The sequence below is a fragment of the Strongylocentrotus purpuratus genome, unplaced genomic scaffold, assembly GCF_000002235.5.
Source record: "Strongylocentrotus purpuratus isolate Spur 01 unplaced genomic scaffold, Spur_5.0 spur5_scaffold_2, whole genome shotgun sequence".
In the NCBI taxonomy this organism is placed as follows: Eukaryota; Metazoa; Echinodermata; class Echinoidea; order Camarodonta; family Strongylocentrotidae; genus Strongylocentrotus; species Strongylocentrotus purpuratus.
The window spans coordinates 42,351,524-42,377,302 of NW_022145605.1; the positions used below are offsets into that span (position 1 = coordinate 42,351,524).

A 25,779-nucleotide genomic window follows, 5' to 3' on the forward strand; every position below is an offset into this window, starting at 1 on the left:
CTACATAATTTTTCTCTCAAAAGCGAAGTCGAGTCGTCAAGTCAAAAACACCTTGGCTGAAAGCTATGAGAGGGAGAACTGTGGTAAGCTAAGCCTATTTATCTGCTCATCTTTTCAATTGATTATTATGAAATGGAATATTTTAGTCTTTTTTTCTCATCATATAAGATTGTGGGTGTGTTCGAAAAAGTCGTGGAAATATATGTGCAAGTCCCGTGAGTTTGACTTCTCGCTCTGTCTCAGACTTCACCGAAGCCGATGCCTATGGCACTGGCAGCTGTGCAATCAAACAAGTGGTCTGCATCTACTATGGTCTAGCGCTCAGCTAGACCGAATTTTTCTGTCTCTTTCGTTCGTTAGCCTCTGATTTGTGTAAGGTCGGCTCTCTCTTTAGAGACAGAACAGCCCTATACGCTGTAGTGGACGCGCGTTTGTGTAAACATGGTAAAGAAACGTTACACAAAACTTGGCCAAACTTAATCCCTAATTTTGATATTTTACCGAATGCGTATCCGATGCATTTAAAGTCCTAAATTAGTTAAATGCTTAACTACTTCGGTTTCACTTACCAACTTGACTACTTGAATCCATCTAATGGTCCCTTTTCAGGAAATTATGGGTCAAGATTGACATCCATGAAGAAAATCTTGCAGCCGGGTCTCGTTCCTTCTAGTCTAGACTCTACGCCGAAGGCAAAATGATTATAACGGAAAAACAGTGCATGTCATTACGAACTCGTAGCTCGTGCACAGTCTTTCCGTTATAATCAATTTTACATTGTAAAACAAAAGCGTGGACGGCATTATCCTGAAATAGAAAACCAAACCACTATTCACTCTGCCCGGCCCAGCACGTAGAACTTGAGCTTACAGCTAGCCGATTCTAGTGCATGCGCATTACGTCGATCCAGTCTCAGCCTCATTTTGCTAAATTGGCGCCTACAAGGGCCCTTCTGATTGGCTATCGCAAACCTTGTATTTGTTAAGATTTTTGTAGCATCCTTATTTCACTTTATAAGTTTAAGTTTTACATATTTTTTTTAAAGTTTGAAAAATTCTCATTTCTTTGTGCAGCACAAAGCAACAACCATTCTGTAAAAGGGTCTGAAAATCAGACTATTACTTAGGTGATTGCATTACATGTATATAATTTTCTCCAAAAAGAAAAAAAAAGCTAAAAGAAAAGGGATGGAAGAGAAAAACTGAACTTTTTCAGTGCCTGCATCACTATCATAGCTTGCAGTTTAAAAAACCTGGCACAAAACCTCATTTTTCAGACCTTCAGCTCATTTTGGGGATCCTGTTTCTTATCAGTGGGCGTAAGTGCTGACTTTCAGACTTTTTGGCAGCAGAATTCAACCTTTCATTTTTTGTGAGTTTAGTGTGAGCGCTCAGCTATTTTAGTTCAGAACAAATCCTTTCTAAAAGTTGGTCCTCTGTATTTTATTGTCATAACAACAAAGTGCTTCATTATGGGACCTGTTTCACGAAGCCTTTTTTCAATGACAAATGACAAGTCTGCTGATAACCAATCAGAAGCAAGGATTTCAGTAGCTTATAACAAAAACTGTCATTTGTCACTGATGACAAGTTTTGTGAAACACCACCCTGGTTGTTCAAATCCAGACAAATGCTACAAAAGTCCTATGAGTGACTTTGGTTTTGTGTTGTTTTGTTTTGTTTTTGAGCATGGATGTTTCTTAAATGAGATACATTGTTTAAAAACTCATAAGAAGCTTCAATATACTGTATGCCTTAAAGACTTTCAAATTAAGAATTCAACACGGCCCTTCACATTGCATTGGCATGTTGTTTACAAAGTACAGATGGATTGAAAATCTTGTTCATTAAAAACAAAACAAACAAAAACAAAAAAACAATGCACTTCCTATACCTGTAGGTTACAATACAATATGCATCATGGTAGTTGGCCTGACATAGTAGATTGTCAATACATGTACCATGTACAGTACATGTATACAAATAAAAAGGTTTGATTAGATTTGTATTGAAATGAAACCCAAAGTTGGGAAAGGTTATTTGTCAGGCCTTGTAATGACATCTTATCTTGATACGTGAACCTTGGTATACCCAATCAATGAGTGTTTGTCTGCATAGTTTATCATTCCTGTATTAATAGAGCAAGCATCTGTGTTGTGTACATGTAGGTGTGAAGAAAATTCATTATTGATTTATTTCTGCTCTATCCACCACTACCATGTAAAGTACATGTAATGCCCCATATGGATATATCATGCAGTTTATCTTGAGGCTGAATCACTGAATACATGTATGTTTGGAAATATATTGGAATAGTTGTTTTGTCTACTAAGAATTAATCCTTTCGTCATCTCTCAAAAGTAAGTTTGTTTCAATTTGTTATGGAAATTACTATACATGTACATGTATGTGTGTCATCTACCATGACACGTTGTTAGAAATAATTTGATGTTTTGATTGAAATTTGGTCAGAATGTGAGCAGCACACCCGGATTTTACCTGTACTCTACATACTGTATGCACTGGAACTAAATTATTCCTACCCCTTCTTGTTCTGTGTCAGTTTATTATATGTTTTTTTTCCCTCTTTTTTTTCATTTAACTAAAAAATGAAAGGTGGATTTGTTAAATTCGGGCCTTTGTTGAATACTTTTAGATATAGGCTTTAATATGTCACATTCTCAAGAAACATGAATTGGGACAAATAAATTGTTCACAATTCCAACACTTTGTAACTAAAGGGTATGAATAAATGAGCTGTTAAGGAACCCTTTCCTGTCTGTTTGTTGTTTTGTTTTACCTTGTTTAAATTAAAAAGAATGTTTTCCAGAGCATCTTATTTCTATTATTATATTGTGAGGATTATTATTAATATTATTACTGAATAATAATCATAATCATTATAATTATTATCATCATTATCATAACTGTTATACTCATTATTTTGTATAATTATTACAATTATTATTATTTATTTTTTTATTTTGAGTATCGTAAATTATTATTATTTTTATTAATTCATTAATATTACATTTGGCACAGACAAAATCAGAAAATAGTGAAAACAAAAGCAAAAGTAAAGTTTGAAATGAGTCACATGGATGCTTGGAAAGAAAAAGATCTATACATGTACTACATGTAGGTGTGCTTGTTCATGTAAATAGAAAACTCCAGCTTCTGTTGCCCTTCATAGACAGGCCTGATAATTACCCGATTTAAATCAGTTTCCAGATTATTTTTTTTCTTCATGATTTTATTCCAATTTTCCAGATTTTTCTGATTTTTCTCTAATTTTCTCTATTCTTCCCTATTTTCCCTATTCTTCCCTATTTTTCCTATTTTTTCCCTATTTTTTCCCAATTTCCTTACTCAAAAGGGGGGAATGTTGTTAGATGCCATCCCCCCCCCCCCCCCGAATCCTCTTCTTCTTCTTTTTTTACTCAAGGGGGGGGGGGGCATGGTTGAGGGGATGAATGGATGAATTTGGGTTGATTTGATCGATATACATGTTGTATGTAAAAGAATGTTTCAAAGGAAGTGTCTGAAGTTTGTGCTGCATTTCTGGCTGAAATACACTGATATCGAATTTGTTGAATACTGTAGCCTTCATGTACTGTAATTGTATGTAGACCTACAAAAGGGAAACTTGAAGACATTGTTTATTGAAAATTGTTTTTTTTGTCTGCAGGGGATGCTCTTGAGTTTGCCCCCACAATACTGAGTGAGAAGGATTTATAGTGATGTCCCAAGAGGAACCTAGTGATCTGTCAGCGTTAGATTCTCTGTTCAGTAGATACGGACAAGGAGGAGCTCGTGGGCTGTCAGAACAACGCAAGAAACAGATCTATGCAGGCAAACAACAGGAGGTAATTCATCAGTAATTCATTCTACATTCGTTCACTACAGTAATGCTGGAAATGAAATCTTAGTCTTTTTATAGAGTAGTTGGCCATATATCCTTGTTAGAAACATAACAAAATAACAATTGATACTGTAACAAAATGATTTTATCAATCATCATGTCTTCAAATGGCTATTGGTGACCCGACCCAAATCAAGAACAAATGATAATAAAAAAATAAAAAATGCAAAATATCTTGACCTGTCTGTTTCATGTTCTCATTGTGTATTCCCGGTAGGTACGTGTACATGTACATGTCTAACAATTAGTTAACAGGTTTTATTATAATATAAGTATGTGTGTAATTTTACAGGTACAGGTATACAGGAAAGAAGTGAGTTATCTTGAATAGATCTTTGTTCATTTGTAGGTTGAATGAGCTGGCATTAGATTATGCTTGAGTCATAAGAGTAAACTCCAACAGATTGTTATCATCACAGGAAATACCTGCTGATTTCTCCACTGATATAAATTGATAAAAGTTGACATTTGTCTAAAGCGCTATAGATTACATTGGTTTGCATTGTTGATTAAGGTAGAGGAATGTGTTTTGTTGCAATATTATTTCAGTGTTGTTGAATGAATAACAGCTACACGTACACTGTATGTATGTAAATTGTACAGCAATAATAACTATTATATCTCTGTGCATGGAGTTCATTACATCAGTTTGTAACTTTGTAAATAAAAATATATTTCCATCAAATAGGCTTAATAACTTGAAGACTGGTAGTGATTAAAATATGAATACAAGAAAACAAAAAACCAAAGGAGATTCATCCATTAGTGTTTTACTTTGTTTAATTACATACACGGAATAAACTACATAACAACTGATACGTATTAGACCTTTACTGGGATACTAACCTTGTGACAGTAGTCTAATCTGTTGTTGTTTTTTGTGAGTGCCATAACAGTACAAAGGTATCAGGATACACAGGTATTCAGCGCTCAATTCTCTACCGTCTGTCTCTACGTGTATGTATGTTTAGGGCTAGATCCACCCCTTATTGATAAGAAGTTGAGGACAGATTAAATTGGAACAGTGAATTGTGGTCAATTGTAGTAATACTGACCAGGAAATCGCCTTCCTTATAACATGCTCTATTCGTTGTAAAGGTGTGTTAAAGAGTACTGTACAACATGATATACATGTAGACGGCAAGCATATTGGATACGTGTACTTGTAGTTGAAAATAGAGAGCCAGTACGGTGATATATAAGAAGTAATATATCCTAGAAATGCATTGTTGTAGAAGGGTTTTAAATAATCACTGCTGCATGTGAATTGAATGTTCAAAATACAAGTGTGTTTATTGTTTTCACCATATTCATGACAGGATCAGCAGGAGTCTAGTAATCCTACCCACAAGACACTGCAAGCAATCCTTGATTACGAAGAGACTATCCCAGATCGAGAGGTGGTAAGTTCAGTAGGATCTATAATGAGTTTATTTCATGTGATGTGTTGTGATCGTGAGTGACCTGAGGAGCACTGGTATGGGGATCAACCTTTGACAATCATATTGCAAGGTCTGCGCTATCTAGACTACAGCTTCATATTGCTTGACCAGGAGCTCTAGAAACATGAATCTTCTTTAAAATTGACCTCTTTCGTGTTAACATTTCTTGGATTTAGTTGTGACTGCCCAATATCTGCAGACCACTTATTAACTTACATACAGTACATGTATGTGTCTTGATGCAAGGGGACAATATCTATTTACATTATGGTGATGGACATTGTTCAGTGGACTTTTCTTTGCCAAGTCTGTTAAAAAGAGAATGAAAGAAAAATAAGAAGAAAAAAGAAGAAGAAAGAAACAGATTATTTTTTTTTTAGATCTATGGTTATTGAGGAGCTGCAGTTTCATACAACCTAGAGCAAGGTTTCCCAGAAAAGACTAACTAGGACCAAGTTCATGCAGCATTAAGTGTCCCCCCTTCCCTATGAAATACAGGTCATATATGACCCTTAAACTTGAACCCAGCCGAGTCAGGAGACTGTTTCTCTAATGTTAACTTAATGAATCCACAAGAATACTCTGTTCGTAAATTCTTTAGAAAGCACATTGAATGAAAATAGGAATAGAATTTTTGACTGGTATAATATGCCCCTGTAGTGGACCACAGATTTGAATCTTCTGTTCTGAATATAATGAGTTACATGTACCAAACATCAATGGACATGGACCTGTGTGTTTCCTGAATGCATGAGGAAGAGAAAGACTTTTATCTTTCCTTTTATGTTTATCAACCAGTACAGGTGGATTGTAACCAAATAGTAGATATCAGATACCAATGAATGCTCTCTTTAATATACACAGGATATAAAGACCTCTATATATACACAGTTAAACCTGTATATAAAGGTCATTAAAGGGATAACAGTAAGGTGGTTGTGATAACGATCTGGACGATGGGGTCCTTACATGAGCCTGTACTCGTGGTATCGGCTCTTAAATACATGTTGTAATGAGAAACACATAAAGGGAAATAAGAATGTGCGGTCTTTATAGACGGGTGGACAGTAGTCACAGAACACTATGGCAGGTGTTACTGTACTTCATTTCCTGTTTCTGAGAATTATATGGATGCCTCATGCTCTAAATTCTACATGTATCTTGTTCCTAGGAAATTATACACTACAATTATATAGAGGAAGTCTTCTGGAAAACTAAAACCCGGTAAAATTCCTACAATTGTATACAAATGTCCAGCATACTTGTCTATTGACTGCAGTAAATTGTATCAGAACAGGAGGACAAAAAGGTCAGAATCTGTAAAATATCCTGGTACTTGGTATAGAGCCCACATATTGTTGAAGCTTGTTATGATGGATTGAAGATCTGATCAATATTACAGTGTACAGTATACCACTGTGCAGTCAAGATACAGTTTCAAATTTCTCTATAAATGTTCACTGTTGCAAATCTGCTCAAGGATATTTTTTCTGATTTACTTTTCAAATATATTTGAGAACAACAGTTTAGTAGAGCAACAACATGGATGCTCAGATTGTTGATGTCCTCATCATGGTCATGCATTATGTGTAGACCCACCATTGTACTAGCTTTCAACTGTTTTCTCAAGCCGTAATGAAAATGTTGAAGTCTGTAGAATGTACATTTGGCCTACCGGTAACCTGATGAGTATTTTGTCCTACAATACGCTCAACCTACATGTAGTATTCACTTGATAGCCAAGCATGCCTGTGCACGTCTTTATTATTTGTTTGTTCTTTTATGTGGTTTTATTTATATTCTTTTTAAAACACTGTCAATGTAGTCAAAACTTCGTAGCATAAACAGTACAGGGGCATGAATATGTTCAGTAAATGGTTTCTTGATGTACTGTACAGTATGCGTATGCAAAATTCATTGTTTTACTTATATCTTTCGGTTGGAAGAAAATTATATCTGTGGTTATATTACAAAAAATCACCCATGATTTAGGTCTCTACATTATATTTACCTGTAGGTCTGGAATTTGACATTTTTTTTGCTTGATCTACATGTACAGGAGCATTTGCGTTTGGTGCTTTTTCATGACAGACATTGTCCCAGTTAATATTGGAAAAGTTTGTTAAAGTTTGTTCCCATTTTATTGCTTTGATCATTATCTTCTTACATGCACCATTCATATTAACAAATATCAAACTACAAATATTCTGAAACATTTGAGGCAGTGTGTACATATGTTTAACTCTGGTTGTTGTTAGATTGGTGGTCAGATTGGGTAGGACTGTGTGAATAGTATTTGAAATACCTGTGGGTGACAATTGTTCAGAATGTTTACATAGCTCTTGATCTCTGTCTAGTTCTCTCATAGCGTTTCTAAAGTTCTGTGATGTTAAACCATTGGTCCATGGTTGAACTGTGCTTGCCTGCCACCAGGTCAGCTCTAGGTCACTCTACACTACTGCAATATGTACTCTCATGTAGTTTCAGGATTAAAGAATGAACTTTTATAAGCGGAATACGCAGGAAGGTTTGGGCATGGCGATCACTAAACACAGGAAATGTGTTACAGTTGTGCCAATAGTAGTATGACTGTCATGGCTTGGATTTGGAACCTTTTGTAATAGTACGTATTTGCCCTAATTTCATGGTAACCATTATAGTTTAACTGAAAGCAGCGATTTGGCTTTCATTTTAGATACTACAAGTACATTACTACATGTAGTTCTAATAAACATCATTAGCAATTAAGGACAGTATTTGGCACAAACCCATCTTGGAAATTACATGTCCCTTTGCACATCCAAAGAACTCTGGGCTGGATTTGAACCCTCAACCCTTGGATTAAGAGTCAAGTGAATGAACCACTATACCATGACACCTCCACATATACATGTAGGCCTAATGTACAAGTACTGTATGTGTACATTGCATGGAAGAAGAGTATTTGCAACAAGTACCATTCAGATATCTCTTTTAAGTTCCAACTTTATACAACCCTACTAGTACATGTACTATACATGTAGATACTGTACTATTGTCCCTCCAGTTTCAAGTGTCATTTTGTAGACAGGTGGTTTGGTTTTTGTATGGAGTCTATCAATGAAATATTATGGATTCTTTGTTTTTACTTGCATTGTGAGACCTCTTTGAGAGGCTAACATTGAGTTGTTTAGTCATTCTAGGAGGATCACTACATCACTCTGGTAAACCTAAGATCAACTCATTTCCTCTTTAAACGGTCCACCCATACTCCTTGCTAATCAACTACTCTTGTGTTCCTGTAGCAGCATGCAGTCATGCTCGTTGTTAGTTGTACATAGGACAGACTGTATTCTGCTTTATTAGTGAAAGCTTGTGAACACAAAGGCCAACAGAAATCACTTCTTGAAAATATTTTTCTGGGATCTCTATGTTTTTAACATGATTTGTCTGCAGAAACTTTCTTTATATATTCCATCAAAGATTGTCTGAAGGTAAATGCTTTGATAAGCTTGTTTTGTATGAATATTTTATTCCAAATATAAATTTAACTGAGGAATAGCTGTTGTCTTTTACATCAAGGGACTGATAAGATGAATTATAATCTTTGTGACTGTAATTATACATTCCTCATTTGAAAGAGGTACAGATAAAAACTGTTTTTCTTATTCTTTCCTATCCATTTTCCGGTTCATACATGTAATATCTACAAATGTACATTTACACGTTTATTTCTTCTTAAATAAGCTTTTTTATATTCTTGCTTGTACTTCTCAATCAATTGGCTCTTCTCCTTTGAAGTTTATTAGATTCCATCTCTTATTTCTGCATTAGTCCAGTTATCCACTTAATGATTTTCAATGTACTAAGTATTACATTGGCCTATTGAGCACAGCATGTACTAACTGGCCATATTGTATCTGTACGAACTTTACTGAATCACATGAGGGTGATGTTACATTGTAAATAAGCCTTCATACTGCTTGTTATTGTTGGTGACCATTTTTAGACCTTCTATTTTGTAACCCCCCCCCCTGCTAATGTCATTGTCAGGGGGGGGGGGGGAGTTAAAAACATACACTGTGACTGTACATACTCAACTGTAGAAATACAGAACAGTAGTTTTAATGTGTTTTTTTTTATTGCAGAATAAGCAGACATAAGCATTGGGATGTATTGTACGTGTATTGTACATGTCTGACATTTCTACTGCATTTCTCTTGCAATGCAGAATTGCAGATAATAAGGAAGTTTGAGTTTAGTCGAGTGAAGGAATGAATAGTGAGTAGTAATAGGATTATTTAGACAATGATGTGACTGACTGACTGATCTGTCTATCTCAAGCTGTGTTTCCATGGTCATTGATTGAATAGAGCAACGAGTTACTCATTGAAGTTAACAAAGATTTGTGTCACTTCACAACCTTTGTTCTTTTGGGCCATCTACATGTAGCAGTGTACAGGTACATACTTTACAAGCCTTTCATTTGTTTATTTGTTGTTTTGAGGCAAGTGTAAAATCAGTCCAAAATATCGTCAATTTCAAAATAACCCAAGAAAATTAAAGGTTAGATGAAAGACATGTGTTTACATGGAGAATCACAAAATGAAAAAAAAAAGGAATTTGATAGAAATCAGAAGAGTGTACTGTGCAGTCAAACTAACTGTTTTGGTAGAAACATCACAGAAGAAGAAGAGGGAGGAGAACAATTACTATTACACAAATGTAATATTGAATTTGACAGTGAAGTATATACTTGCAAAGTTGCAATCTTATAAGTGGTTTCATACTTGTGCAGAGTTACTCTTAATTAATGGTCTTCCTTGCCTGAAAAGTTAACAGAGACACACAGAATTGATGGTGCAGTATGCAATTTTAGTGATGTTCATGATCAACCAAAGTACATGGCACTTACTTGCAAATATCACTAACTCATTAAAGTTAAAAAAACACAAAACAAAACAAGCAAACAATAAAAAATCACACAAATCATCGAGAAACAATAATATTCACCAGATGATAAAAGAATGCTGAGCAATTCTTGTACTGACTGATTGCAATGTGATTTCCATTGGATTTGATGCGGGTTGCAATGTAAACACTGTGACACAGATCCTAAAATAGATCTTTTGTTAGGTGGGAAAGTGAGTTTCCTGCCTGCAGATTTTGATCAATATTTGATGAAGATTGCTGATCGCGATTTTTTATTAAATTCTTATAACAGGGATGTACACTGTACTTAAATGCATAAATGAAAGAAGATAAAATCGGGTTAATTTGATCGCATTATCATAATCAATTTGATGTCAGAATGATCACCATCATTATTACATGTATCATTAATGAAGAATTAATGATGATCACAATAATTCTGTTAGTAAAGCAGTTAATTTGACCTAATTTCATGTGATTTCCTCTTATATCCTCTTATAGTATAGCCAAGATCAATTCATGCAAAATATAGATTAAAGTCTACCAAGCATAAAATCCACATTATATCTACTCCAAATCAGAATACAGAGATCTAGTTTTATGACAGTGTTTGCATCAATATTTCTCCTCAACGAATTGGGAAAATATGCTCTTATCCTAAATCAAATTCTGTTAAACGTTCAGAAATATGTTGTTGGATGAGGCAGATATGCTAAGGAGATGAACTCTTAACTTAAGTACAGGCTTTAGCACAGAGAGTATGGTATTTGAGCCAACTACATTATGATACAGGTATGTAACTAAAACTATTTTCCCTTAAGTCTGGATCCATGCATACATTTGTAAAATGTGAAAGAGTGAAGGGTGAACAGAGTCACTCAAGTTTGTTATCAGTATGACATTTCTAAGACAATTTTTTTTTTTTTTTGAGGCTGTGTTTGTATTTAGTTGAGTTACTTGAAACCTGTTCATAGTGATACAGATGAGCTGTCATGTTGGAAACCATTTTTCTAAATGAAATAGACTGCAAGGATGCGTTGCTTTAATATACTAGTCAATGTTTTTGACAATTTCAAAATGCAGCATATTCCACTCGATAATATAATTGCTAAGATCGCAGTGTGTTCACACACTGAGCATGTCTTCTATGTGTAGATGTATTCACATTTACATATACCGGTGCTTCTTCAGTGGAGGATTTGTTCTGTGACATTCAGTGTGGTTGTTTGTAGAAATGTTCACATTAGAGAGGTTTTATTCACTTTCTAAATTCACTTGGGAATATCACAATTCTTAAAGATAAAGTTGAGTTCTGGTCAAGCAATTGCATTGTGAAAGAAACGGTATGGAATCGATCAGAAAAGGTTGATCATCTAGCATATGAGTATTGGTGTGTACTGCAAGGTTCTAGAGCAGGCCTTCTCAACTAGTTTATTAGAAGTGCCAATTTTTTTTTATATTGAAGTTGAAGTGCCAACCTGTATGGTTGGTGACTGTGTTGTGAGGGAGCGTAGCGACCGAGCCGATGCCGCGTGGTGTCCGCCCCCGGAAGCTAGTCGATTTTAGGGCTTTTTTAGGGCCCAGATGTGGCATTTTTAACACCTTTTTATTCCATAAAACATCAATCATAATTTCATATTGATGTGAAATAATTAGTACAATTCCTTGGTAAAATCTACACTGGAAGTAAATTTATATGTAGTTATTTTGGTGCAATAAACATGGAAAATGTCAAAATCCAGTGAAAATCAAACAACCAAAATGGCTTGCTTACATTTTGGGCTCAACTTCAACTGCGACTTTTGATTTTGCTGAGTTTTTAAATTTTGAAATATAGTTTTTTAATTTTTTCTTTCTTTGATTTTTAATTTTAAATTTTATTTAATTTTTTATTATTTTTTGGGGAACAGCCGCGCGCCACTCCGACTGACCGCAAGCGCCACTAGTGGTGCGCGCGCCGCCAGTTGAGAAGGCCTGTTCTAGAGTCATCAAACTGATAAGAAATTTGGTAAAGTTATATAAGCACTGCACACAGGAAGATGTATATGGGACTACACAAACATGGGGCATCAAAATCTGTCCTGATTTTTAAGCTGTTACATGCCATATTTAGAATATTAAGGCATTTGAAGAGCTACATGTACAGTGTATGCTTTTCAGGGAACATTTTTTTATCCAATGTTTTTCCACACTAGCATAATAAGGGAGTTTACAGATAGCACATGGTACAAATGACCCCAAATATCCACAGATCTTTTACACATGGAGAAGTTCCACTTTGAGCATCTTAGAATAATAACTGCCAAAGTCCTAGATATGCTTCATGAATACCTTTTGTTTGCCCTCTTGAAAAGAATACTTCCACCTGCGTGTCTTAGAATGTACTGTTAGTGCATAAATGAATAATGTTACATAACTTTCATGAGTGCATATCCAGTATTCATCTCTGGTGGGTGTTACCTTTTTGGTACACATGACCTTTATCTGCCCATGCGCAGATTGTATCTGTAAACTCCCTAATATAACAATGATAACGCTTACAATTTTTTTTTCACCTCTTCCCAGAACTCAACCTTCTCTTTAAGCCAACTGTCAGCCTTTTAAAAATTCACCCTGTTTGTGTCAATAAATTATGAAATTTATGGGTAATAAAGCTGTTCAGTCACCACCACGTGATGATATTTAGTTTTGAAAGTTGTCTGGAAAGTAAAACACAGCTATAGAAAAGAGCCCATCTCATTTCCTTTGATATGTAATCCATATAAAACCCTCTGTCAAGAACTTCCTCCCATCATTGAGTGATGTGCTTCTTCTACTCATGATCTGTCTCCTGTCTGTAGCTGTAGCTTAATTCAAGGCTCTAATAACTGTCTCTGTTTAGCTTTCTCTCAAAACTATTACATGCAGAGTGATAAATGTCATATTATTCATACAGTGGGTTTTGATATCGATACAAGCACACAAAGCTGCTCTTCAGTCTAGATCTACAAACCTTCATACTCGGGACATGTTGTCTTTCTTCCATTGACCGGTCTGTCTGCTAGACGTCTCGTATACATTTCATTTGAAATGATCCAGCATTTCAGAGAATTCCAATGCTCAGTTTTCATGTTTAACTTGGACACATGTACCCTCTCTATTTATGAGTTAGGAGGTCTTGATTTATCCTTTAAAAAGATCTGGTATTGATTTGGATTTGGATTTGAAAGTTTGGATAGCTGTCCAGAACTTTGTTGTGTCATGCATTGTGCAGCTCATTCTTATGAAGCCAGTGAAATCCATGATATGAAGTGGTAGTCTCATTTTTTCATGAACTTGAACAGTGAACATATATACCTTGCATCAAGAAGTGATCATATTTGAGTTTATCTTGTTGGTCTCATTATCTTTCATCATGTTTTTATCAAAGATTCATGCCTGTATATTGGTAAGTTAATTAGCATTTAAACATGTATGTGTCAATTGTACACATTTCATTGAAAATGGTTTGATTCTGATGCAGCATACATTTTGTATAAACAAGTAACTCAGTCACACCGTCAAATTGACTCCAAACCGACTCTAAACTGATCACTTTTTGTTGCCATTGGTTGTGATGCAATGGTCAGTAGTCGGTCTGGTGTCGGTCTGGTGTCGATCTGGTGTCGATCTACCTGGTGTGACTACAGCTACAATCACAAAGGTTTGTACGAACGATGCGTTCGTACAAATCTCCCTGTTTTTCCATTGTCTTCCCGAATTTCCATTGTCTAAAAATTACAGCGTTCCCAGCAGTTCGTAATGGCATTTGTGACCGAGGCTTTAGGTATCAAGCCTGATTAAAATGTACATACACTTTTTGACAGATATATTGTTTAAATCTACTACAGTACAGTAGATGTTCTTTTTTTGTTTAAATTCAGAAGATATTTACTGCAAGAAGTTGTATTGTTCATGTCCAGACCTTATCCTAGTATTAAGCAGCCAGAGTTCTGTGTAGTGATAGAGTTTATACCTGTAGCTACACTGTAGATGGGTATTTTCATAATTCAATGAGAAGGCAGTGTCAAAGTCATTAGGAATTAAGCTTTCTTTAGCATTATAAGTGAGGTTATTTTCAACTGTAGAAATGTATTGTATTGTAAGTCTAATACTGATTTAGTTTCACATGTGAGACATCCTGCTTTTCAAGACTGGTACTTCTCTAACCACTGATTGACAGAACCAAATAACAGTTACAAATTAATTACCTCACCTATTAAAGTCACCTTATAAAACCTCTACAGTGTGTCATACTGAGAGGCAGAGGCAGGTTATGTGTACAGAACAGGAGGAGTTATAATTTAGGGCCTAATTTAGACCAATTAGTCTTGCATGGGGAACCAGGAAGAAAAGAACATTTAGTTGGCCGGCACTGCCTTGATCAGCCCTTGGCCTCTGTGCACTGACAAATTATGAATGTTTGCTGAGTTAGTTGCGTATGGCAACACAGAAAATAACAACATTGCACTGCTAAATATAGTATGTCTTGCTGTATCACACTCGTTGAACTTCATGTACATGTATGTATGCACATATTAAAATTGCTATTTTATTATTTTTACAGAAATTTTAATAAAAAGTTAAGAACCTTCCCAATTTAATTGAACTGATTTGTTGCTACATTTCAGATTTTGATACCAGATTGAGAACAGGGAAGAAACTTCCATGATGTACATGTACCCTAAATGTAAAAGAAACACTCCCTAACTGTGGTATGATGTGTTTCACGCTGTGCCACCATTTTTATTTTGATCACGTTATGCGTTCTTCACATTTCATTCACGCATCATTCAATCATTGCACCATTTACCCTTACAGGATGAATTTGTAACGAAGATTCGTGATACACGGTTGCTTGATGATTATCCTGAAGACGACACTCTAGAGTCTACTGAGGCTGCTCCAGCTTACAACCCTTGGCCCCTGGATGAAGATACCTCTCCTGCCACCATGGCTGATCCATTGAGCGGTGAGATCTTAGTAACAGACTTACAAAACACACTCAAACCTGAGCCTGAGGAGGATGAGACACTCGATGATGCATCGGCTCATCAGGAGGACGATCCTGCTTCGTTAAGTGAGAGCGACATTGATGATGAGGAAGCAGAAGATTTGACGGAGGAGTTTGAGAAGGAGAGAGCAAAAGAAGATGTGTCAGCAGATCACCATGGTGGTGGAGATGCACAGAAAGACGAGGACGGAGATGAGGATTTGTTTCCTAGAATAGATGATGATGCTGATAAAGACCAATCTGTTAAAATGGTTGATGTTTTAGAGGAGGAAGAAGAAGAGGAGGAGGATGATGAGGAGAAGGAGGAGGAGGAGGAGGATAAGGCGGATAAGGAGGAGGAGAAGAAGGAAGAAGATAAGGAAGAAGATAAAAATGAAACTGATACCAGTGCAGATACCACAGACATTGAGGTAGATTCAAGAACAAGTCCTGTGCAAATAAATGTAGAGTTGTGTGAAGACTCTCTTGATAGCACAGATGGCATCACAGATACAGATGGAAAGACATTGGAATCACAGGTATGTTATGTTATGTTATAAAGCTATTCACTTTGAAAGGTTTATGTGAGTATTGGGATGCCTCTTTTTTGTTGAGCACAGCACTTGAAATTCATCACAGTATGGGCAGTTGATCTTTTTCCCCTCACAAATATGCCAATAAACCACTTAAATTATAGGCGAATGGTGCTATATTTTTGTATTGATTCACATGAATATTCAGTGGATTAGCAGCTTTTTAATTTGAATGTTGGTAAATCTTATTTTGCATTTTGCTCAGAATGCTGTTTTTGTTACTGCACAATGTACACTGCACTTGACTTGTACTATTGAACATTCATTCATACAAACTCGACCACAGGTTATTTGCTTAACATGCATGTACTCAATGCAGTACATATCAGCTTGCCTTTCTAGCAAAGAAAATATTTGGTTTGAACCTTGTATCTGCAATATAAGAATGAGGATGGTTCTGAATTCATGGTACAAAACCTTGTAAGAAATATAAGCTTGATCTTGAGGAGAAAGGAAATAACTATAAAGCACATGTCAATATTTATATTTTGTTATTATTTCAGGGTAATACAGCAGGTACATCAGAGAAGAGTCCACAGGAGAAGAAGAAAGAAAATGTTCCAGATTTTGAAACATTCCTTGCAGAACTGGTAAGATCTATTACACATCTCTCTAGATTATGCATTTCTATTTCTAGAAGCCACCCACAGGCAATCTCAATACCTTTGTGCATTGCCTTTTTCATGATAAAAAAAAAAAAAAAATCTATCTCTCTTTAATCAAAACACAATTTTCTTTTTTAGGCAATACAATATGTATTGAAATTTTCCTAAAGTTAATTTCTTGGATGTCATTGTGATCAAGTTGGCAGAAAAATTGGAATTAAGATGTAGATTCTACATACAGTATACCTGTATAGATGTAGTGAGTTATGTACAGTAAGTACCTGTATGTATCGTCTGTTTGGAGCCAGAAGGACGTACAGTATACTCATATTGTTTGAACAGAGTTAATACCCCTGATCAGATGGTATGGTTTCCACATGAAAACTTTACAGTATTTAAAGCAAGAAATTGTCACTTCCCCAGTTCAAAACAAGTGATGCCATTGCAGTAAAGCCAGGCAGGCAGTCTTGTTTAATCTACATGTACATGTATACGTGTAGCACTGAACCCTCATGTGGTAGTGAGTGGGAATGGCCGGTAGTTACAATCCTATTTTGGGCAAGTCTATTTTTGAGAGGGGGATTAGTCAAGATTAAAGTGAGCTTACAATGATGTGATTCATATCCCTGTATCTAAGCCATTCACAGACAGTATTCAAATAGTACCTACTGTACATGAGCAAAGCTACATAACATGGATATTACTAGAGTGTGTTATACAGGCCAGGCTGGTGATATGCCAGTTCTATCCTATTTCAAAGTGTTAATATTGTACCGGTATGTGAAGTGTAAAATAGATTAAGTGATTGATTTGGTACAAAATGGTATACTATATTATTTTTGTTTGTTTGTTTGGGGGGGGGGGGGGGGTCAGTTGAGAGCAAATTTTATCTTGACATCAACATCAAGTAGAGCTTTAAACTTGTTATTGAGAGGGGGGGGGGGGATGAGATGTACAGGACACCCTATAGCTATCTCATAACACTGATTGTACACCATCCTACTTGTGTGTGCTGTGCTTCCTGGTAACGTGAGTTATACAGCTGTTTACTTTGAAGGTCTGTGTTTCACCAAACCCTGCTGTTATCACAATGGGATAGAAACCTTCAATAGTAGATACGATTTGTAATACATTATAGTTGTCTGTCATGCAGTATGGGTGCACCACCACAACAAGTATTTAGTAGCCTGTCTCTTTTCAAGCGGCATTATGATTAATCCTGATTTCAGATTCAGAATAATACTTGTCATGCCGTTAAATAGATAGGCAACCAGTGGACATTCAAAACAAGCTGAAGTGTACTCCAAGCAAGAGAGTACCTAGGAGCATCAAACAGTTTTTAAAAGTTTTTCAAATGAGTGTCATCTTTCAATACGTGATTGATACCATATATTTCAGAATTCAGTTGATTGTAATCGTTGAAGTTCATCTTGATAACTTGTGTAGGAACCTTAATGTGACTTTTTTGTCAGGGAAGTAGAAATAGCAATATACATGTATACCTGTCATATGATATACATAATGTACATGTCGTCTGCAATGAAATTGGCAGTACATTTGCACATTCTTGTAATATAGACTATCGATAATTAGTTACAGCATTGAAAATGCTTGACAATAAATGAATGTGAGCCAGCATCACAAAACCACCAAAAGTCACCAGAAATTCTAAAAGATGAGATACTCAGTTTCAAAATGATATAAATCATCAGAATGGGATGCTCCTATCCCAATGAATAGAGAAAAATGTCTACCTACCGTAGTTGTAAAGAGTGTTACTTGTGAAAAAAAAACTAATTTAAAGTCTGTAGTCTCACTGTGAGACTACAGACGACAAAAGGAACTAGGTATATAGGAAATTCTGTGAAGGCCGGATCAATTAGATTGTCCTATAATGTTGTACACTATTTAAGCACATTGTGCAATTTTTTTTGTCCATCTATCATCACAACAGCTTACTGTATTTTGAGTTATAATAGGAGATGAAAATGAGTCCATGAGCCAGAATTGTACAAGAAATGAAAACTATGATAACAAATTCAAGATCAGACAAACATACATGTAACCTACATGTTCAGGAAGTGTTAAAAATCTTAATTTTGAGCTCTAACTGAAATTCATACCATGCGACCTTTTTAAGGTTTTGTGGTGCCTCGTCACAAATGTCAAGTTTTTGTTTTTGTATGACCCCCATACATACTCCTCCTCCTTTTCCTTGGTTTTTATATACAGGGTGTATCATAATAAAGGATATTGAAGTTTAATGACGATTTATATGGAAACTACTGATTTCATAATCAAGCACTTATGTCTGTTGTAAAGGACAGAATGTCCTCTTTTTAATGACACCCCAATCATACTTCTACTGTCACAGTTGACTGAATAACAAAGCATTGCTGTCCACCATGTGAAAGGTGCACTGTGACAAGTTAGCATTCAAAGATTAGTGCTTGTGTCAGCCCAGACATATTGAAATGCTGAACAATGAGTGGATTATGTGTCTAAGAAGGAAATGTTATCAAACTTGGCACAGTGCACCTTTCACATGGTGGACAGCAATGCTTTGTTATTCAGTCAACTGTGACAGTAGAAGTATGATTGGGGTGTCATTAAAAAGAGGACATTCTGTCCTTTACAACAGACATAAGTGCTTGATTATGAAATCAGTAGTTTTCATATAAATCGTCATTAAACTTCAATATCCTTTATTATGATACACCCTGTATATTTAATTATTTATAACTATCTAATGTGTGACAGTGTTGATTGATCCTGATTGAACAAAGCAAAATTTAATTACAGTTAAAAAAATGTATGTGTATTCCAGGGTGTGGATCCCAGAGAGACGCTAGATGTCGAGGTCCAAAAGTCTCGGGCCAGACTGAGTAGACTTGGTCCTATGGCCCAGAGGAGACCTATGACGAAACGGTTCTCAGGAGGAGATGAAGACGGATCTAAATGGATGTTCGTTGATTCAACAGGTGAGTCAAGATTTAAATATAATGTATTGAAAGATGATGGTGGAATTCAACCTCTTACCAAATGATACAAAGTCATTTGTATATCTGGGGACATGAGATTATCTTCTTCCGTACCCCCCCCCCCCAACAAATAAAAGACACTCAAGTGATTATCATTAATGTTAAAAGAGGGTACAGAGAAAAATAAAAGTTATAAACAAAGGCTGACACGGAAGTCAGTTTGGACATTTTATGTGTGCTAAATTGTTATGTTGTGCACGGACTGGTCTACTTACAAGTAGCTTTGTTCTATGTTCAGAGTGTAATTTCTTTGATTTTGCAGTAATTTGATTATTTTTCTGTGCTTTTATACAGAACCTAAACCACAAAGATCAAGTATAGATGAGGAGGATGAGGAGGAGAAAGAGACCCCAGTAAAGGCACCTGCCCCTCAACCAGCCAGTAAACCAGGCATGAGGAAACCTCCAGGAGGAATAGGACTAGGTCCTATGGTGCTTCCAGGTCTTGGGACAGCTCTTGGGGGTGCCAAGCTAAAAGTAAGTGAAGACCAGAGGAAAGACACCCTATGAAAGGTCTCAGTCTTGGGATAGACCAGGATTGATTCATCCCCTGAATGGATAGATCTAGATAAAGACAATCTTGCAAAGGTTAGGTCTAGGCCCAATAATGCTTTCAGGTCTGTGGGTACACCATTATAGAGACACATCCCAATGGGATAGTTCTAGGCCACCTAGTGCTTACAAGGCCTGGGGCTACCCTTCTGTATCTAAGTAAATCCAAATGTATTGATAGGCTAAGGCTGAATTTCCAATGTCACTAAAATATGGACTTGCTAGAAAGATAAAAATTGCAACCAAGGATTTGCCCTCGAAACTCAAAGCCTTATAGCTTATTATTGGTTCATTGAAGGAAATGTGAATCCTGGATTGCGTGATGAGTTTATACGCGTTCATTACTGGAAGAGGAGAGGCCTCGATTATGCACTTGTCCTGTCAACAAACCTATAGATTGACATGAAGAATGTAAGTCAACTCAGACACAGCAGGATGGTGCAAAGAGAGATTGCTGTTCACTCGGCTAAGTAGTTGTGGTATTCACTTGTATCTGTAGATACACAGAGGTTTGCTATCCAATGCCCAATGCCAAAAACTAAATATTTAATAGATATGAAATTAGTGCAAATATTGAGGCTTAGTAGATATATTCTATATTTAAGTGCTTTCCCTGAAGGCAAAGGATGTTACATCTAGCTGTTGACTCAAGGCTCTTTCAGATATATAAACCCCAGCTGGTTTTTAAAAATTTAAATGAATGGCTAATATGCGCAATGATATGTCCTATGTGTCTTCACAAAGATACAGAAATGTGAAGTGTATTACCCTTATCTCGTCCTGAATATATAAACAACACAAAATTTGTGGTGGTTTACTGCATTATATTTGAACAAGTCTTATATTTATCCTCTCAATTTCTCTTACTGTAAATACCAGAAAACACCAACCAGTACACCGAACAAAACCTTCCAGAAGTCTATAGAGGAATCTAAAGTGAGCATCTCAAAGTCAGAACCAACCAGAACAACACCTTTATCATCTCTGAAGAAAACCCCTCCCCCTGCATCAAAGGCTCCTCCCCCTGCATCAAAGGCTCCTCCCCCTGCATCAAAGGCTCCTCCCACTACAGCCTCCAAGCCCCTCCTCATCAAGAAGAAACCGCTAGCCAAGCCACGCCCTGCATCACAGGCCATGCCCTCAAAGGAACCCTCTCAGGTAGAGACTTTTATCTTGCTTTAACAAAAAGTTGGAATAATTGATATTTAATGAAGTGAATGCTTTTTATTGCTTAGAATTTGTGAAGTGTGTATGCTGTCCATTACAGCGTATTAACAAAAAGAAAATGATTTGATGTAAATTGCATTTTGCAAATTGTGATATCTCTATAAAAACAATAAATTATAGTTATGTTCAGAGAGGGAAACTCAGGAAATTCTAAGTGGGTTGATTGATGACAATCTTTAACTGTACCATGCGACTAAAGGGTAAGACCATTTTAGTTCATGCTTAAAAATACAGATATGCCATTATATGTGAGATACGTCATCCACCGTTAATTCAGATTTAAGATAAGTATGATTTTTTGTTTTAGCCTGCCTGGTTGAAAGAGTTGAAGTCTAAACCCAAGCCAGAAGTGAAGGAGACAAAGAAAGAAGAAGATAAATTAAACTCAGATATCCTCCATCCTAAGAAGGCGACTCCTTCAGAGACTGCACCTAAGTCACCATCCTGGATTGCAAACAGCAAAACAAAGAAACTGCCTCCTATTCCGTAAGTCTCATTTTTATTCAGCGTATCAGTTCATTTCATTGAATGTTTGATGATTAGAGTTTGCACTTCATGTACATAATAGAACCATTTTTCTGGCTGACATCATTTATTATTCTGAAAATACTAAAAACTGTTAAGATATTTGCGGCAGTTTTGATCATCATAATGTATGAAGTGTACATTAGTTTATTGTGAATCTTTTCCTTCTTCAGAATGAAGATGTCATTGTTTAGTTGAGGAATAACCTGAACACAGATCAAATGATCCAGTGTATGGGAGTCAGTGCCAGAACTCACATCTTTAATATGGCAGCTACATGTTTTAATCTACACTTGCCACCCTTTACCCTAGATAGAATGAAATCTAGGAGCATTGCAAAAAAGCTAAATTTGTAGATATGCAAATTCTTCATTGTCTGGGATGCATGCATTAGAGTGTTTTAAATAGATTAAGAATGTTCTACCTATGAGTGGAGGTGGTGCACAATGATGTTTGTTTGCTAAGTGCAGTGACCTAGGTTTAATGTCAACTTCTTGTTGTGTATTGAAATATTCACTATTGCATTACACATTAAGTATGAGACGGTATTATTATCACTGTGTGAGATATGATGATTTGGATCTCTTTATGCTGATCTGTAGGTCTTCATCTAGTACACCAAAACAAGAAGTAGAGAGCTCAACATCTAACATACCTGCATGGAAACAAGAATTAATGAAGAAGAAAAAGGCACCAGTACCAGCACCAAGCAGTGAGTCTCCATCTTCTTCTATTTATATCCCCTTTTTTTTACCCCAGTATATATATACTTTGAGAGATTTGTTATGGAAGACATTGATGTCTTATTATCTCTTATTTGCCATAGAGAGCAAGAAAGGGAAAGACAAGGAAGGAAAGAGATATAAAACAAAAATGAGTCATAAAAGGAATAGAAATTTACAACAAGGGGAAGAGAAATACAAAAAGAGATTGGCAAAGTGAAGGTGTTATGAGAAACAAGCAGAGAGAGAGAGAGAGGGAGAGAGAACACAAAGGAAAGCGAGCAACAAACGGAGAGGCTAGGACCTGTCTGGAGTTTATGCCTGTTCCTTCATTTAATTATCACATTCTTACACACATTGTATCCTCACCATTACCACTCACACTGACAGTTATATGCATAAATGACAAGTAGCTGGACATCCGTCCATTGAGAAATGGGTGTATTTTTAGAATCCTAGTACATAGTCAATACAGGTAGATTAACAATGGGTTTAAGCATAGGGTCACAGGAATGTCAAGTTAACAGGATATTGGTCGCTCATATCGGTTGCTGCATAACTGTGAAACCAGCTAATTACTGCTGTGCAGACGGCTTCATCTGTTGACCACTTTAAGAACTTACTTATTAAGTCACATCTATTCTGCTAGAAATTGCTTTATTACCAGCCTAAATATATTATACAAATGATGCATGTTCTCATTCTTTCATTATACGATCTATCCGCACTCGAGTTGAGGCTGTGTGTATCTATCGCACGTGTGATAGATACACACAGCATCAACGAGGGCGGATAGATCGTATAATGAACGAATGAGAACATGCATCATTTGTTTTATACAACGAAACTCCTAGATCCTTGTTATTTGATGTAAAAAGAATTAATTCAAGATTGTTTCGTGACAGTATAGATATAGCAAGAGTACATACCTCTACACACATTTACGCATAGTGCTGCGCAAAAATAGGCCCATACACACAAGTATTAAGCGCTCTAACCTCTACGCCTACTACTGCGCGGTCTGAAAACGAGTTCAATAGTACTGGGAAATATTGCACTCCTTTTTATGAAAACGAGTCCAATAGGCTCAGTAATTGAATCACACGTGACCGCGCATGACCAATCATTTGATTAGGATCTGGGAGTGAGTTGTATATTATGTACTTAACTGATCTCTGAGAAGTGACTTATCTTTGTTTATAAGTGATCCAAACATTGTGGAGCGGTGTGTGCAGTGCTTTGTAGCTTTGGGGGGGGGGGGGGGGTGGGGGTCATGCAAACTAAAAAGCATATTCAAATTGGATGATTATTGAGAGGAGGGCATTTCTAGGATATAAATATTATGAACACTGGTCTTAACCCGGCTAGTCTGAACACAGCTCTCTCTCCCATCCTAATTATGTTAGTGTGTGGGCATGATTGAGGATGTATCATATTAAAGATATAAAGAGTCTCAGCATTCTCTTCATGGTTAATTACTCTCAATTGTTTGGCTCATTGATGTCTATATCCTGTTTGTTGAATCTCAGTGACAGTGGCATTCATTGGGTAGGTTTCTCATGGGTGAAGTTCACAAGCACTGATCTCTCCCCCCCCCCCCCCCCCCCCCCCCCCCCCCACCCATCTGCCTCTTGTGAGATATCTATGTTTTCGTACCTAGTAGGTTTATAGGTTTAGTCAAAACTTCTCAAGGTTCATCTATGAAGTATTCACATCATTTTACCTGTCATGAAATACTTTTTGTGGACATTGTTGGAACCATGTTTGCTGCTCAAAGCTCAAGCACAATGATATGATTGTTTGATATGTGCTTTGTATTCCTGCTAATTATTGTGCATGTGTGAGTGTGTGTGTTTGGGCCTTTAACCACTCAAATCCACATGGGATGGTGAAATAGACCATCTAGCATAATATATCAGAAAGAAAGATGGGATGAGTGAGACTAGATAGAGAAAGAATGGAAACAAGAGAATATGTAGAGAAAGGAAGAAAAACAGAAAGGAAATAAAATAAATTCGAAAAAAGAAAGAATGAGAGAGGGGAAGACTGTGTTTTGACTCTCCATGTTCAATGTCCATATTTTCTTAATTTTTCATTTTGTCTTACTATTTTTTATTTAAATTTCTGTTTCTAGGTGTTAATAAGACACCTGTCAAATCTCGGATTTTGCCAAAGTCACCTACCAAATCTCCAGCTAAACCCCCAATTGCGAGAAAGCCCGGTTTTCCTCCTCCCAAGCCATCCCAGACGGCTGGTACGGATAAGGGTTCAGACTTGAAGCGAGAGGAGGAATCAAGAGATGAGACTGACTCCAAGAAGATCAAGCTATCTCAGGTTTGCACCATCTACATTCTCATTTTGAAGTCAATTATGCTCCAAACTCTAAGAGAGTAGAGTAGAATGATGTTGATGGAGATGTTATGTCTGAGATACATGTAGCCTTTGACCCATAAAAGTTTTGTTTACTTAATATTGGGATAAGAGTAACAGTTATGCAAAGATTTCATATATGTACATAATATTTAAATTACTGAAATTAGTGAACATGAATTTGTTTTTGTTTCACATATTAAAAATAATCTGATATTGTTACTCCTCTTGTAGCCTGATGTACCTCATCAGTCTAAATTCATTCAATGCTTTGAGAACTGCATAATTGCTGGAATGATACCAGACTAGTTGAGTTGATATTTATATGCAGTGGTATTACGTGTGTGTTTGCAGAGTATGGACTCTTCACTTGATGAGGAAAAGATGGATGTTAGCCAGGAGGAGACACCAGAGGAAACACCAGAGGAAAAGCCAGAGGAAACATCACAGGTGCCAAAGGATGATGAGAACAAGGATGACTGCCAAGGAAAAGATGTTGAGATGAAACAGGAAGAAGAAGAAGAGAAAGAAGAGGAGAAAGAGGAAGAGGTGAAAGTAGTGAAAACTGGAGAAAAGAAAGTGATTATTATAACAAAAGAAAAATCAGAGAAAGAAGAAAACAAACCATTCAAACCAGAAGAGCATAAGGAAACCATGGTTAAAGAAAAGCAGGATGAAGAGAAAATAAGAAGGGAGGCGTAAATTTGGAAGTAATGAAAGATGAGAAAAAAGTTGAGAAACCTATCGTTTCAAAACCAAAAACAGATATACCAAAAATTAAACAGGAAGAAACCAGCAAGGTGAAACCTGTTAAAGTATTTATGAAAACAGACTCTAAGAAAGAAGAGCCAACAAAGGAG

The 25,779-nt window shown here is 36.3% G+C and overlaps 1 protein-coding gene across 2 annotated transcripts; it reads left to right on the forward strand.

Moving 5' to 3' along the window:
• LOC115918849 (histone-lysine N-methyltransferase SETD1B-like) lies at positions 1 to 25,633 on the forward strand. 2 transcript variants are annotated; one of them, XM_030992497.1, is made up of 13 exons: positions 1 to 83; positions 3,688 to 3,865; positions 5,241 to 5,324; positions 15,114 to 15,824; positions 16,382 to 16,468; positions 19,311 to 19,464; positions 19,819 to 20,000; positions 20,955 to 21,089; positions 21,132 to 21,233; positions 21,610 to 21,788; positions 22,430 to 22,539; positions 24,684 to 24,883; positions 25,274 to 25,633. In XM_030992497.1, exons 2-13 carry the CDS (start codon positions 3,740 to 3,742, stop codon positions 25,619 to 25,621), a joined length of 2,418 nt encoding a protein of 805 aa, XP_030848357.1. In that variant the 5' UTR covers positions 1 to 83; positions 3,688 to 3,739; the 3' UTR covers positions 25,622 to 25,633. The 2 variants fall into 2 exon arrangements, with proteins under 2 accessions (XP_030848357.1, XP_030848356.1); XM_030992496.1 differs by having other exon boundaries at positions 20,955 to 21,233.
• The last annotated feature ends 146 nt before the right edge of the window (positions 25,634 to 25,779 follow it).

Coding starts and splice junctions, on each gene's coding strand:
- LOC115918849 (XM_030992496.1), top strand. CDS start 3,740: ATGTCCCAAGAGGAACCTAGTGATCTGTCAGCGTTAGATTCTCTGTTC. Junction 5,325..15,113: donor CTATCCCAGATCGAGAGGTG/GTAAGTTCAGTA, acceptor TTACCCTTACAG/GATGAATTTGTAACGAAGAT. Junction 16,469..19,310: donor AAACATTCCTTGCAGAACTG/GTAAGATCTATT, acceptor TGTGTATTCCAG/GGTGTGGATCCCAGAGAGAC.